Raw genomic sequence first — 15,657 nt, 5'->3', positions numbered from 1 at the left:
TCAGAAAGGTTGAAAACCTCTGCCCTAGATATATCCCACTTTTAGAATCACTCTGGCATTGGGAGGCCTTTGCTTTACCCCCCCCCCCCCGGTCACTTGCGGTGCAAGAGCTCAGCTGGAATTCCAAAAAGGCCTTGGGGGCAGCAACAGCCGGTAAGGGGTGGGGGGCTTCCATGTTACCAGGACTGGTTGCCTCTTCTCGGTCAGCCTCGTTTTCACTTTTCCCGCAGGTCTCATAGCCCAGGTCCTGGAGATCCACTTGTATCTGCTTGGTGTCCTGCTGCACCGTGGGTTCACCTGTTACAAAGAAAGCCAAAAATACTAGCCTCTTGCCTTTGGCTGAAGGGCAAAGGCCACTAGAGAGCCTTGGGCACCTCTGCAAATTCCAGGACACAACCTCTCTGCCCTCCCCTCCATGGGAACATAATCCTGAGGGAAAGACTGAGGAAGAGAACAGCAGTTGCAGAGCCCACAGGAAACAGGGAGTCCCTTTCTTCCCTGCAGCCTTTGCACGCCATCCACAACACTTTCCTGTAGCATTTTTGGATTATTATCAATAATGGTGCGATTCTGGGTTAAATGGCTGCATCCCGTGAGAGGAAGCACTGTGCTCCCATGACCAAAATCTCCACTTCCAAAAAGGAAGATAACTCGGCCACTGAAGCCTACATACAAGCTGAAATTAACTGAAGTGAACTGTTGATTGTTCAAGCTAAAATATATTTATTGTGTAAGAATGATGTAATTTTGCTTTAAAAACCAATGGAACCAACACCCAAAATGGGGGGAGCTGGAGCTGCTTACATTTCCTCCTTTTTAATGTTGGCATGCCCATTCCTCCCCCCGCCCCTGTAAGGCTACTTCAGCTCCCGGGTCAATGCTCAATGGGGAATCCTTCTTTGGGCATTTCAGCTCTTCCTCCACAGTTTGTGTTGTATTAGGACAGGAAATAAGACAGCAAAAGGTCACAATGAACTCTCTGCAGACAATCAACCAGCATCTTTTTTTGTTCCTTAGGATTTAAGTGTCCCTCATCCGTGTCCACACATCTGGTGCAACCGTACTCACTGAGCAGGGCCCGGTACTGCTCCAGCTGTGCCACCTGAGCCAGGACAGTGGCCTCTGAAACCAGGAGTTTGCCCCGCAGCCTGTGACATTGTTTTTTGCACTGAGGCAGCTCTGAGGGGAGAAGATGGACTGGCTGCCTGAGCTGCTGCCAGGAGTTGCTTCCCAGTCTGACTTCACACACCTTTGGAGAAGAAATGAGGGGTTGTATCAGTCCACAGCAGAAAAGACATGTGAGTCTTCAGGGCAGACTTTAAACTGACCCATGAAATATCCCTCGTAGGTTACACTGCCCACACCCAGTCTTTTATTCTACCCTGATCTGCACTTGACTTGCACCAACCTGGTGAGACACATTTCGCAAAAGGACTACATGTATTACCCACTTAAACAGATGCTAAAGCTTACTACAAAGCGCATTAGGTTAACAGTTTGGAACAGTAAATCCTGCCGTTGCCCAACATCATTATGGAAGTTAATATCCTTTTAAAATCTGTTCTGCGCAGGAGACCAGAGAGCCATCGAACAGGAAGAACTCTTGAGTAGAAATGGCAGCTGCTGCTAGCCTAGGCAAATCTTCCCCAGTTCTGAGGTAATCCAGAGTTACCTGAGTCTCTTTTAGGCTGGTGTCCACACTCTGGGGACGTGGGCAGTGCTGCTGTGGGGCACTGTCATGGGGAGCCCCCTTGAGGCTGCCTTGCGAGGCCACTTGCAGCTGCTCGGACTCCTGGGTCATACCAGCAGCGACCTGCTGCTGGAAGATGCTTCCACATGCTTGGCTGCTCAGAGTCAGCTGTTCTTTCAGGAGGCCAATCACCATCTCCGAAGAGTGCAGCTTCTCCTGCAGCTTCCTGACTTCCAACTTCAGGTCCTCTTGCTCTTCCTTTTCATCCTCATTCTCCCAACCCTCGGATAACATTGCTTCTCCAACTTGCTCCTTGAGCTCTGCATTTTCGAGACACAGACTCAGCAGGGCCTTCCTGTAGAGACATAGGAACCAGTGCCCAGAGATTAAGCACTCTTGGTAACTGGCAAGTCTGGGGCAGCCAACATGGTGTCCCTCCAGGTGTTGTTGGTCCACTGCTGTTCTACATCAGCCCCACACAGCATGGTCCGTGGCTGGGGGTTGCAGGAGATGTGGCCCAGCAACACCTGCAGAGCACTACCTGGGCCATCCCGGATTATCCCGCTTGCACCAGGCATTGCTCCTGGACTAGCTGGGTATTGAACCTTTCCTCCCAGCACTGGCCCAGGAAGTGTTTGAGACTCCACCAGCATTAGGATCATTCCCTTTGTTTAGCATAATCCAGAGGCGGGGAAAGGTGGTTGGAAAACAACATTTTAAAAGTACGGTAGCAGAGGAAGCATTTGTCATCCTCACTGCTTACACCTCAGGCTGAAAGAATGAAGAGTCTTTCTCACGGCCTGCGTAAAGGAGTTTTGACCTCAGAGGACCTCAGGGGACGAGGCATTCGTCCTTGCACAGTTTTGCACTAGAAGCATGTCTTGGGAGCTGGCTGGAAGGCCTCTGCGCGTTCTGCTAGAGATCCAACCGGCAACTACAAGCTCTTCCCCCGGCCCATCACTAGCCATTGTGCAACTGGGACCTGCCAAAAGGCCTATTCCTAACCCGCAACCTGGAACATGCTCCAAACATCTATATTTGAACCTTATCGGACATTTAACTTCTGTGGTTCTTGCCCCAAAGAAAATCATCACAAGGGTTCAGGACTTCTCATTTGCCTGGCCACCTTTTATTTTGATTTCAGTTTCACTGGCTCATATCACAAACGCAAGGAAAGAGGAGGACTATCAGTCTTCATTGTAAGAGCACCCACCAACTTTTAGAAGGCCTCTGAAGGCAGCTCTTTATCGGGCAGTTTTTAATGTTTGATGTTTTATTATGTTTTTACATATCCTGAAAGCCGCCCAGAGTGGCTGGGGAAACCCAGCCAGATGCGCGGGGTATAAATAATAAAATTGTTATTATTAAAAAAGAACTACACTTCTCTCCATATGAACTGACTCAGACCCCGCAATTACCCTCTGAGGCCATTCTTTGTGTGGCTCCCCTAGGGAGTTTCTCCTGGCACCTTCATTACATATCTTTAGGCGCCAGGAGAAAACATTCCTCTTCTTCCAGGTGTTTGACTAATTAAACAATGTATGGCCTTTTAAACTGTGGAAAGGGGTTATTGTTTCTTACTATGTTATGTATTTTTGTGTTTTTATACAGTGGTACCTCAGCTTACATACGCTTCAGGTTACATACGCGTCAGGTTACATATGCTTCAGGTTACAGACTCCGCTAACCCAGAAATAGTGCTTCAGGTTAAGAACTTTGCTTCAGGATGAGAACAGAAATCGTGCTCCGGCGGCATGGCAGCAGCAGGAGGCCCCATTAGCTAAAGTGGTGCTTCAGGTTAAGAACAGTTTCAGGTTAAGTACGGACCTCCGGAACGAATTAAGTACTTAACCTGAGGTAGCACTGTATTGTAAACTACACTGTGATTCTTGGAAGGGCAGTATAGAAATTAAATTTAATTAAAAACAAACAAACAAATACATTAGAACTGAGGTTGCTGCACTCCAGGAGGACATTTTCGGGAGCCACCCTAGCTTACCTGAGCTGTGATATTGAGGAGAACCCAGCTTCTTCAATCTGCCCCTTGAGATGCTGCAACTCCACTTCCAGCTTCTTCTTCTGCTCTCGAAGCTGCTGAGTCTCAGATTTTGCAGAAAGCAGCTCGGCCTGCAGGCTCTTTTCTCTCTCCAGAGACGGAGCGGGGAAACTGCTTTGGCCCACGAAGGTGCCATCAGCTCCTTCCTTGGCGTGCTAAAACATGTAATTGAAACAAGAGGAGATAACTCCTAAAAGTCCGGAACACCCAGTCTATGGAAGATGTGCCAGAGAATGAGTTGCTAAACAAGCAGAAGTGCACGGCTTCAGCAAGGAGAAGACCGATACTGGGACTTCCAACATAATGACAACAATTTGCACGCAGCAGTTCGCACACACCAAAGCCTTGCTTACCGGGGTTATGTGGTTGTGGGTTCTGGCAGGATCTGATGAGAGCATCTTTCCAGAACCTGGAAGCTGCAGATGCTTCTCTGACAGAGACAGGGGGCAGGTGGGGCACCCCCCCCACACACCATGAGAGAAGTGAGGAGCAGCAGTGGTGAGAGCTCCTCGAGATCTCTAGACTTCTGCAAGATCTCACCAGAAGTCTCCGCCAATTCTCCTTGCTTCTCTGGTGGTGATTGCAGGGATGGGTGGAATTTGGCTGCCTCACTCAGCCTCCTCAAGCCAAGCCAAAGGAGCAATGTCTCCACTGTTACACAGGACCACACTGCTCCCAGGAAGAAGCACCTGCCCCTTTGAGCATGATGCTTTGCTCTCTGATTCACCTGTTGGCGAGTGGTTCTCTGTGCCTCTTCTTCAATACTGTCTGTGAACTCTGTGCTGGCATCCTCAGCATCCTCCTCTGCCACTGGACCTGGGAATGACACCACAAAGTAGACCCTTGAGAGTTCTCCCTGGCCTGTATAAATTTCCATGCATAACTGCCAGCACAGACTCTGCAGCAACTTGATGCCAAATTGACTGCAGATTCCAAGAAGGAAAATACTTCAGTACTTGCAACTCTTCCCTTTACTGCAGGAGCAGCCTTTCCCTATTCAGCAGATACAGATACAGCCAGAAAGTTTGGCTACTGACACAGTGCATGTCCTGCTGCATGTGCCCTCCAGGCCCAAGCAAATGCCCCACAGTGCCTGAGCTTGGATTCCTCCGGTGTGGGTGTTTTGGAATGAACCGGCCTCAAGTAACCACCAAAATGTATAAAGGTAAAGCTAAAGGGACCCCTGACCATTAGGTCCAGTCATGACTGACTCTGGGGTTGCGTCGCTCATTTCGCTTTATTGACCGAGGGAGCCGGCGTACAGCTTCCGGGTTATGTGGCCAGTATGACTAAGCCGCTTCTGGCGAACCAGAGCAGCGCACGGAAACGCCGTTTACCTTCCTGCTGGAGCAGTACCTATTTATCTACTTGCACTTTGACGTGCTTTCAAACTGCTAGGTTGGCAGGAGTAGGGACTGAGCAACGGGAGTTCACCCCGTTGCGGGGATTCAAACCGCCGACCTTCTGATCGGCAAGCCCTAGGCTCAGTGGTTTAACCCACAGTGCCACCCGCGTCCCTACCAAAATGTATAGAGCACCAGAATTAAGGACTACATTGCTACATTCAAAAAAAATGAGAGGCACAAATACAAGATGGGTGACACCTGGCTTGAGAACAGTACATGTGAAAAGGATCTAGGAGTGTTGGTTGACCACAAACTTGACATGAACCAACAGTGTGACGCGGCAGCTAAAAAAGCCAATGCAATTCTGGGCTGCATCAATAGGAGTATAGCATCTAGATCAAGGGAAGTAATTGTGCCACTGTATTCTGCTCTGGTCAGACCTCACCTGGAGTACTGTGTCCAGTTCTGGGCACCACAGTTCAAGAAGGACACTGACAAACTGGAACGTGTCCAGAGGAGGGCAAACAAAATGGTCAAAGGCCTGGAAACGATGCCTTATGAGGAACGGCTAAGGAAGCTGGGCATGTTTAGCCTGGAGAAGAGGAGGTTAAGGGGTGATATGATAGCCATGTTCAAATATATAAAAGGATGTCACATAGAGGAGGCAGAAAGGTTGTTTTCTGCTGCTCCAGAGAAGCGGACACGGAGCAATGGATCCAAACTACAAGAAAGAAGATTCCACCTAAACATTAGGAAGAACTTCCTGACAGTAAGAGCTGTTTGACAGTGGAATTTGCTGCCAAGGAGTGTGGTGGAGTCTCCTGCTTTGGAGGTCTTTAAGCAGAGGCTTGACAACCATATGTCGGGAGTGCTCTGATGGTGTTTCCTGCTTGGCAGGGGGTTGGACTCGATGGCCCTTGTGGTCTCTTCCAACTCTATGATTCTATGATTCTATGATTCTATGATTCTATGATTCTATGATTCTATGCTAGATCTCGCTGGTCCATGCAGTAATCTGAAAGTTTGTCCTGAAGAGGAGCCGGTGGTAAAGGGGGAGCAGTTAATGGGGACCGAGAAGGCGGCAGGCACAAGGAAAGAATGAGGAAGTGTTTCTTAACGAAACTATCAGTTAAAATTGCACCAGATTTCCTCTCTTTGTAACGGAAGCAAGGTACAAAAGCTCCCTTCCCCAAAGATTTTGTGCCGAGAAAGAGAGATAGAAGAAGATAGAAGAAGGTAAAGCCATGCAATGCTAACAGATTAAGAAAGGGGAAAGAGAAACAAAGATGTAAGGGAGCAAGCAGACACAAGAGGCTTATTCATTCATTAACCAGGTGCAATCTCTCTCTACCCAGGTAAAAGTGCTTGTGTGGAAGTGTGCACATTTGCACAGTTCAAGTATCGTGTCCACAAACTGTACACTTGTTGACTTTTACAAGTGAATAACTGAGTGTACGGCTCAACTATTTGTGTACGCAGGTATACTGATTGTACATTTGTTGAATGCCATGTGAGGCGTTAGGGGAAGAGTAGTACCTCTGGTGGGGGGCACGTCATGCTCCTTCTAGGGTAGTTTGGTCCCCACTCTGCACTCAGCTCTCACCTGTGGCTCCTAGCAGCTGTCAGCAGGCGACAGCGGCCACAATCCTAGGAATGGCTTTGATTGGCCGGCTTAAGCAGCTGAGGGGAGCCAATGGGTCTCAAATCCTCCATGAGTGAGGGACTTCCCCTACATGTGAAGACAGGCTCTGGTAGACTGAGCAGACATGACCAAAAGTGGGTTCAATGGTCAAGAAGGCGGTTTCTGTAGAGGGAAGTGAGGGCCAGATGGGGCTCACCTGCCTGAGAAGAGAGCCCATCTGGGAGAAGGAAATCTCTGATCCTAAACCTCTACTGCCTTGCAGGATGCCTTTGGGAGAAGAAAGGCAAAGGAGCAACCCTCCTACACACATCCAGAGTGGAGTCCCTAAGGCAGCTGGATGGTGCCTTGCATGCCTCTTCCTGGCAACTCCACAGCCAAGCTGGTGCCAAATGTGTTGCTCTGCTTTCCTTTAGGCCACATCAGCAAGGCCAAGATGGTCTTGCCTGGGCAGCCCAGGACTCCCAGACACACTTGCCCAGCCTTGTGCCCCAGGGAGGTCACTTTGGTGTTGCTAAAGCAGCAGTTTGTCTTCACTCAGGACAGACAGGTGCCAACATAAGTGTAGTGTGAACACCCCTATGGCCAAGAAGAAGAGACTGAGAAGCAGAGAAAGTAGGAAAATTGGGGGAAACAGATTACATGAATTGAGGAGACCCTCCCACCTCCTCAAAACTGGGGTTCTTCAGCCAACACAACAACCTTTTTCTTTTTTGCAAGCAGCAGCAATTCAGATTTAATTTAGCTTATCTTATTCTTAGGAGCTGGGTATTTAGTCTTGTGTAAAAAAGCAAGTCTGTACAACTTAGGGTTTGCCCTCAGTGGAGTTTACTGTGGGTCTGCAGCTTTTTGTGTCCCCATTAGTTTGTGTAGTCCACATGGTATTAGCTTCCGACAATACCAATCTCACTGCTTTCCCCCTATACATTCATGTTAAACGGGGGGAAATTAGGCTCTAAACAGCTTCACTCAGGGCTGCAGACAAACTATTTCTGGTGTGCTTCTGAACTCTGTGTGTGTTCACACACACACACACAGAGAGAGAGAGAGAGAGAGAGAGAGAGAGAGAGAGAGAGAGAGAGAGAGAATGTGCTTCCTATGTGTTTCAGCTATACAGTGTGCATTCAGCCTTGGTGTCCACAGCAGTTTTCACATCTGTGGTGACGCCACCTCCTGGTCAGAAAGCAGATTTATTTTCTGATTTTACCAGAGGGTGGAGCTCCAACCCTTCAGAGCAGACTCTCACCCTGCTGGCTTATTGGTAGCAACTGAAAAACAAACTTGAGGGGTCTGAGGGCCAAAGCTAAAGGACAAAAGTATACATTGTGGCGCACAAGTCATTCTTGTTGGGCCCCATTCATTCCTCTCATGCCTGCCTATGAATAAGTTCCAGCAAAACCCAGTTGTGTGCATTAAGCAGCTGGATGGGTGGCCTTGAAGGATCCCTTCCACTCTGGTTTTTTTTAGAAAAGAGAGCATCCATCTCAGATTGGATGCAGGCTCTTCTTGCCCCTGCAGTGAAGCGCCTCTCATGGCACTGGCACCTCTTTCTCTGCTATGTTGATATCCTGTTAGAACTTTCTGCAGAGCACCCTGCAAAAAGTCCAAGTCAGGCTTCGAATCAGCCTTATCAAATGTATAATATCTCTTCTGCCACACTAGCTCATGGTGGCCTTGCATTATAAAAGGAGGACGGGCCTGGTAGGAAGAAGAGTAATCTGAACATGCTAACAGTGGCTTACAGAGCTTGGCACTCACCCTATAGGTTGCTAGTTACAACAAATTCGGGTGTAGATATATTATAGAAATTTTGTGATAGGAAATCTGCTCTGAGAAAAGCAGGGTCTCCTTCGCAAAAAGAAGACGCCCCCAAGAGTACCTAGCTGATCTCAAATCAATTGCAGCACACATGCCCAAAGAGAAATCAGGCTAAATACATACAGAAATCCTTCTGGTGAGGTTACTGTAGGAACACCAGTCTTGTATACTAAAGAACATGGGATGTGCTCCCACGCAGACTGTATTCATCTGCTGCACTTTTGATACCACAGGAGCTCTGGAGGAAATTATCCTTATGCAATCCTTGATGGCCTCAGAATACTGTATTCAACTATCAAGAAATGGTCATTTAGAACAATTGAACAGCAGATTAGTGTCGGAAGCTCAAACTGCTACTTGGCTCCACTACTCAAGTGTTGCCCGAGTCCTGTGATCCTGGAAGCTCCTATCCTTCACCCGCTAGGGCAAAAAAAGAGGGTGTCAAGATTGCTGCAAATGCATCTCCCTGGGGGACCCAAAAGCAGTCTATAAAAGAGGAAGACAAGGCAGTGTGTTTACTGACTTAGTTGGTCTCTTACCCTTGAATATGACCACTCCGGCTGCCATGGTAGCAAAAATAATAATTGGGGAGTTGGGGATGCCTCAATAGGTTTAGTGAGGAAACAGTTTGGGTCGATTTCCTTTATTCTGCAGCCCACTTTTGAATTATCATCTTAATGTTCTAGAGCAGGGATCTTAAGATGATAATGTATTTCGGCCCCCATTGGCCAATTGTCATGGGTGATGGGAGCTGTAGTCAAATAACATCTAGAGGACCACAACTTCCCTGTTCTAAACTCGAGAGCTTTGGCAAAAGGTCTGTGGAAGAGCTCTGATGGAAGCAGCCTGTCGCTCTGAGTGAACAGGGCTTCATTTCTGCCTGGGAAAACCCTTCTTGTCTCAGTGGGATTTTATTGATCCCAAGATAAGAGTAAAATCTCATGTATTGCAAACTATAGTACAGGAAAAAACCTAATGACTTTTCATGTTACTTATATTTAAGGGTTTTCTTTCATAATGAATTTTAATGTTGTCTTGGATATAAATAGTTTTAATTTTTAAAGAAACTTCCAACCCAGGTGATGTTAAGAGTGCTGTGCAGATTCTGACTTCTAAGGGAGGTGACACACTCTGAAGGGGAATGATTTAACTCATATTCTGTTTTACAGTTGTGCGGTTTTCTTAGTGGTGTTTGGTTCCATCATACAGTATATGTTTTCTGTATATAAAGCAGTTTACTCTTGGGTTTCATTATTCCCATAGCAGAATGTTTTTTGCTAATCATATTTGTCCCTGCACAACATTAAATTTTATTTACATGGCTGATGCATTTCTCTATAAAGTATGGGATTGAAAGGGCTGTTCGAGAGGGAGTGGTAAAGGTCTCTTTCCCAATTGATTTCTTGGTTTTGTTCAGCCTGGAGACACATACTTCCCGCATGCCCGTCAAGGCTTCACAGATTTCTCAGATTCAAGCAGATTTCCATTTCCTTTCCCTTATCAAGCGGGACCTGCCACAGGAGTGCTAATGTTCAGAGTTCCACATTCCACCCAGCCAATCTTTTCTTGGAGACTCCATTGCATTCCCCCTCCTCCCATTTTCCATCCCACTCCCAACCAAAAAAAGGTCGGCATTCTGGTCCCACTGAGCTGTTTTTGAACAAACACCCGTTAGGGTTACAGATGCCTTTAGGCCTTCCACCTCCCCTTGTGTGCATTGATGGCACCATAACTTGTCATTTAATATTTGGCTGACTCTCGAGCTTTACTTTGCTTCACATGGTTTGGAAAACCTTGTGGGGGATTTGGGCTTGGCCTTCCACTTACCCAATAGGAGCTGCTCCCACCTCCCTGAAGAGTCTTGGCCCCATTCTTTCCACAAGAGCCAGAAGTGTGCCAGTATCTCTTGAAGAACTATGCACCCTTGACTGGGAACAGAGGAGCCAACTACTGGGGGCCAAGGTCCCTTTACCCCCCCCCCAATAAAATATCTGAGGTGGTCAGGGCCTCCCAAAGCTGAGGGGCATTGCCATTCAAATGGTCTTGTGATGATGTGGGGCAGGGCTTACCTGACCCCCCTCCAATATTTTATTCAAGTTGGCACCCCTGACTGGGAGCAACTAGGGAGCTTGGCAGGATTTTTCTCTGAGCAAACTTTTGTAGGATCAGGCATCACTGCTGTAATAATTCTCTGAGCATTTACAAGTAAATCCCACTGAAGCCACTGTTTTGTTTCAAGTAAACATGCACGGAATTGTACTGTAGACTATTCTAACAAACTAATAATTAATAATAATAATAATAATAATAATAATAATAATAATAATAATAATAATAATAATAGGCCATGAGAAACCCATCAAAAGAATTCTTCTTTATTGCTACTTTATGCATAAATCTGAAATGAGATTGCTGGTATCTTGAGAAGTCTACTGTATCATTGGAAATTTATCAGCAGGAGTACTTTTTTAATGCAATAAAATACAGTTATTACCCCCGTATTCCCCAGATTTCTGGACACTGCCCCTCCTGAGAAGGACTGCTTTGTAATGAAGAGGCAGAAGAAAGAAACAATGTGTTATTTATGTTTGATTTAATTTAGGAAAGCTAGATGTCTTTGTATATATGATTGTATTGAAAGGGGGTGCTTCCATGGGGTCCCCCAGGTATGCAGAAGTATCTTGGTTTGTAGATCAGAAAGTAACCCAAAACATCAAATAATTTTTAGAAACTGAATGGGGGGGGTGGGAATGCCCCCTTAACAGTTTATAGTAATCTGGAGATGAGGATTAAGGTCAGGAAGATGCCCAGGAAGAAGAGGGAAAACCTTCCCTTCCTTCACTGGATGTTTTGTGAGGGTAGAGATGGAAAGAGGACAGCCTTGCCCTTCCTTCCTCTCTAGACCCCTCTCCCCATTCCTCTACATAGCAAGAGATGTCTCACGTTCCCATTGGAAGCCAACCCTGAACGTGAGCCCTTTATCACTATATAGCACAATGCCAAAAAGCTTCGGAAGTGCTGGAGAATCCCCTTCCCCGGTCCTTTTTGGACACCCCCTCCCTGGCTCCTGCAGCATTATAATGTTCTTATTCCAGAGCGGCTAGAGACCGGAAGAAGAGTTCTCTGCTTAGGAGCTAGAAATACACTGCCCTGTTTCATTATCGGTGCCCATGCACAAAGGAGCAGCAGCTTGATTTCCAAGCAGACCTCCCTAGCAGCTCTGCCTGCGACATCTTTCTAACCCTGATCTGGGAAAATATAAATTCTTGCCCAAATAACACATTCACAACCAGTGTGACAATCATGCATGTGCACACATGCACTGGACAAAGCTCTATACTTCATTCAACAGAGGACTGCCACATTCTCAGGTTTTATTGAGGGATTTGCACTCCAAGCAAAGCCAAATCACCAACATTTTTCAGCCTTCAGCAGAGCTGCTAGCCTGCATTCTGCTCTATTCCACACCACACCACCTCCAGTCAAGTCTGGGGAAAAGACAAGTTGATGCGAGAGACACTGGATGGCAGGGGGGGGGGGGAAGTATTTGATCAACAAAGGAGTGGCTCAATAAGAAGCCCATTAAGATCCCGGAGTGGCCTAGCCAGTCTCCAGACCTTAATCCCATCGAAAATCTGTGGAGGGAGCTGAAGGTTTGAGTAGCTACACATCAGCCTTGAAATCTTACTGACTTGGAGAGGATCTGCAAAGAGGAGTGGGACAAAATATCTCCTGAGATGTGTGCAAACCTGGTGGCCACCTACAAGAAACATCTGACCTGTGTAATTGCCAACAAGGGTTTTGCCACCAAGTACTAAGTCATCTTATGCAAAGGGATCAAATACTTATTTCACTCATTATAATGCACATCAATCTCTGACTTTTGTCTTCTGGGTTTCTGGGGGTTTCCCTGTTGTTATTCTGTCTCTCACAGCTACAATAAACCTACCATTAAAATTATGGACTGGTCATTTCTTCGTCAGAGGGCAAACGGGAAAATTTAGCAGGGGTTCAAATACTTTCCCCCCTCACTATAGCTGAATAACTGGCAACTCTGATTTAGAGACTGTACAGACAGGAGAATTTGGGCACACGCAACACAAACTTCCATTTCCTTGCAGTATCAGGAAGTCTCTTCCTGCCAAAGTTCTCCCTCCTCTTACACTAAAAAGCAGGAGAGCCCTGTCCTTCCAGCTTCACAATGTTGCATTAGCTGGCAATGAGACTGAATGAAGGCTGCAGCCACCAATGGCAAACTAACACTGGGAGCTTTTATGTAGGGGGGTCATTCCACGCCAGATCACCTGATTTTAATACTCGACCGTGCTCTCACGGTAGGTTCAATAAGCCAAACGATAGGAATTTAAATAAGACAAAAATTAAGCAGAAGTAATAAATCTTTAAAAAGCCAGAAGGGGAAGTTGAGGGAAGTCATGGGGAGAGTTCCCCCCTTTTTTTGTTTATATGACAAATGTTACATTGTGTTACAGTGGTACCTCTAGATGCCAACGGGATCCGTGCTGGAGCCCCATTCGCATCTAGAAGCAACGGCACGTCTGCGTACGCAGGCGTCACTTTTCGCCGCTTCTGCGCTTGCACGTGACGTCATTTTGAGCGTCTGCACATGCGCAAGCGGCGAAACCCGGAAGTAACGCGCTCCGTTACTTCCGGGTTGCCGCGGAGCGCAACTCGCACTCGCTCATCCCGAAGCACATTCAACCCGAGGTATGACTGTATTTGGTTGAATATTAAATTGTAAAATCCAATAAAATTTATAAAAAACAACAACAGCATCATTGACCATATTACATGTATGGGAAACAAAATAGCTTTGACCATATCATTGCACAATAAAATGAACAAGGGCTCTAAGACGAATTTTGTTTTTATTAATCAATAAAACTTAATTTTAAAAATATATCAGATGACATTATAACATAGGAGGGTACTATTTTAACTATTCTCACAAATGTGTGAGTTATTTCAAGCTCAGAGAGACCTTAAACCTGTACCCAAATTTTTTTTTTTTGTAAACAATTTACTTCAAAATCAATTTATTTTATAATGACAAAAAACACCCTCCTTATTTTTAAAACATAACAAGTACATGGTTAACCCATTCTACAAAAAAAGTATGATACATGTTGTCAGGGAACTGCCATCGGAAGGACAGGAGGTGGAAGGGCTCACAGAGGTTGGGAGAGACTCAGCAGCTGAAGAGGGAACCAGCAGGGGGAGAGGAGGAGCTCCGAGGGAAAGTGAGCAGGAGGGATGGCTCAGAGACACTTCCAGCGAAAACAGTGGGGAGGTTTCAGGACCTCCTATAGGGACACCCACTCCTTGCCGGAAACTGTCACGCTGAGAGTCCAGAAGACGCGTTTCCGTTAAGGAGCTTTTATGTTGGAAGAGATTCCGCAAGCAACCACTGTCGGAATCTGCCAGCGACTGACGGAGCCATGATTAAGGGGCTCCGTTGCAGACAGAGGTTTGCGGACTTCACCAAACTCTGAGGGTCAGGGATTTTACGCACAAGCAGCTCATCATCCCATCACAGCATTCCGACAGTCCCTGAAAGCAGCTTGTGCAGGGGAAGGCATCATGAGCAACCCAGCCGGAACTGGAGAAGCAGGAGGAGCTGGAGCGGGTCCAAGCCTGGAAGAAAGGTACAGGGTGTTGGAGGTCCAGCTAGCGCTGCAGACGGCAAGGCTCGAGGAGAGGAGGGCTCAAGATGCAGAAAAGAGAAAAACCACCCCGCTCGCCAGAAAGGGGCCAGGATTGGTGCAGAAGTTTGGGGGGGAGCCCAGGAACTATCATGCCTTTAGGACAGAGATGCAATACGCCCTCAATCTGCAGTTTGATGAATTTCCCGACGAGGAATCGCGAGTGGCGTTTGTGATTGGACATCTTGAAGGGGGGGGGCGAAAGACTGGGTTAGGCCCCTGATGGCAGCGAATAATGACATCCTAAAGGACACAAGGAAGTTTTTTCGTGCCATGGACTTGATGTTTTCCAGCGATATTGAGCAGGGAGTGGTACGCAGACAGTTAATGGCTTGTAAACAGGGGAGCCGATCCGTCCGTGAGTACTGGACTGAGTTTACCATGTTGATCCATAAATTGGGGTGGGATCTATCGGCGGAACCCATACAAATGCTTTTTGAAGAAGGGCTTTCTTCGGCTGTGAAAGACGAACTTTCCCGGGCGCCCAGGGCGGAGTCTATGGACCAGCTGACCAAATCCGCGCTGACCATAGGAGCACGCCAGGAGGCGAGAGCCTTGGAGAGGCGGGAAGGGAAGGGGGAACGTTGGAGGGAGTTTCGCATTCCAGAGATTCCAGAGCCACCTTTCCCGCCAGGAGAGCCGATGGAAATTGGAACAGCGTGCGTGCGCGCAGTTTCAAAGCCCAGTGAAGGGCGGAAGAAGGAGGGGAAAGAAGCCAGGAAATGTTATCTCTGCCAACAGCCAGGTCACTTTGCCAGAGTCTGCCCCCAAAGAAAGGAATGGCAAGGGATGGCGGGAGCTGTTGGGGAGAGGGAGGAAGAGCTCCAGGAGCAAGTAAAAGCCAACGCCTGGCTGCCACCGTCGGGGCACAGCAGCCAGGCCAAAGAGCAGTGAAAGTGCCCACGCCGGAACCTCCTAAACCCGCCCTAGTGATAGAGGTGTTGCTAGAGCTGCCAAACGGACACCCACTAAAGATAAAGGCGCTATTGGACTCAGGGAGCTCCTGTAATTTCATGAGCAAGGAGTTTGCAGCTGAACACCAGATACAGACCATCCCGTTAAGCAACCCTTTGCAGGTGACCACGATCGATGGGAGGGAGCTGTTGGGAGGAGAAGTCAGCCTACAGACCGTCCCAATGATAATGAGAGTGGCAAGGCACACCGAGCTAATAGCGTTTAATGTGGCCACCTTGGGAGGAGCTCCCATTATTTTGGGGATGAGCTGGCTAGCGTTACATGATCCGCTAGTGGGCTGGCATCAGAGAGTGGTCTCCTTTGGGTCAGCACATTGTCTAGAGCACTGCAAAGAGGGGAAAGCTCCAGAAGGGGCCAAAGCCACTCTAGCAGGGATGGAAGTAACGGACAAGGGGAAGGTGCCCCGACAATAC

The 15,657-nt window shown here is 47.5% G+C and overlaps 1 protein-coding gene across 6 annotated transcripts in view; it reads right to left on the bottom strand.

Moving 5' to 3' along the window:
• PDE4DIP (phosphodiesterase 4D interacting protein) overlaps positions 1–15,657 on the bottom strand; it is a 127,734-nt gene that overhangs the window by 26,606 nt on the left and 85,471 nt on the right. For all 6 annotated transcript variants that reach the window (XM_081193271.1, XM_081193272.1, XM_081193269.1 and 3 more), the window contains 5 exons: positions 4,474–4,562; positions 3,690–3,901; positions 1,673–2,045; positions 1,069–1,249; positions 181–297 (listed from right to left, as the gene is read on the bottom strand). In XM_081193271.1, coding sequence (XP_081049397.1) covers positions 181–297; positions 1,069–1,249; positions 1,673–2,045; positions 3,690–3,901; positions 4,474–4,562 — 972 coding nt within the window. The remainder of the gene's footprint in view (positions 1–180; positions 298–1,068; positions 1,250–1,672; positions 2,046–3,689; positions 3,902–4,473; positions 4,563–15,657) is intronic.

Source organism: Podarcis bocagei (genome assembly GCF_964188305.1).
Source record: "Podarcis bocagei genome assembly, chromosome: 5".
NCBI lineage: Eukaryota > Metazoa > Chordata > Lepidosauria > Squamata > Lacertidae > Podarcis > Podarcis bocagei.
This window is presented reverse-complemented; position numbering and strand designations above follow the sequence as displayed.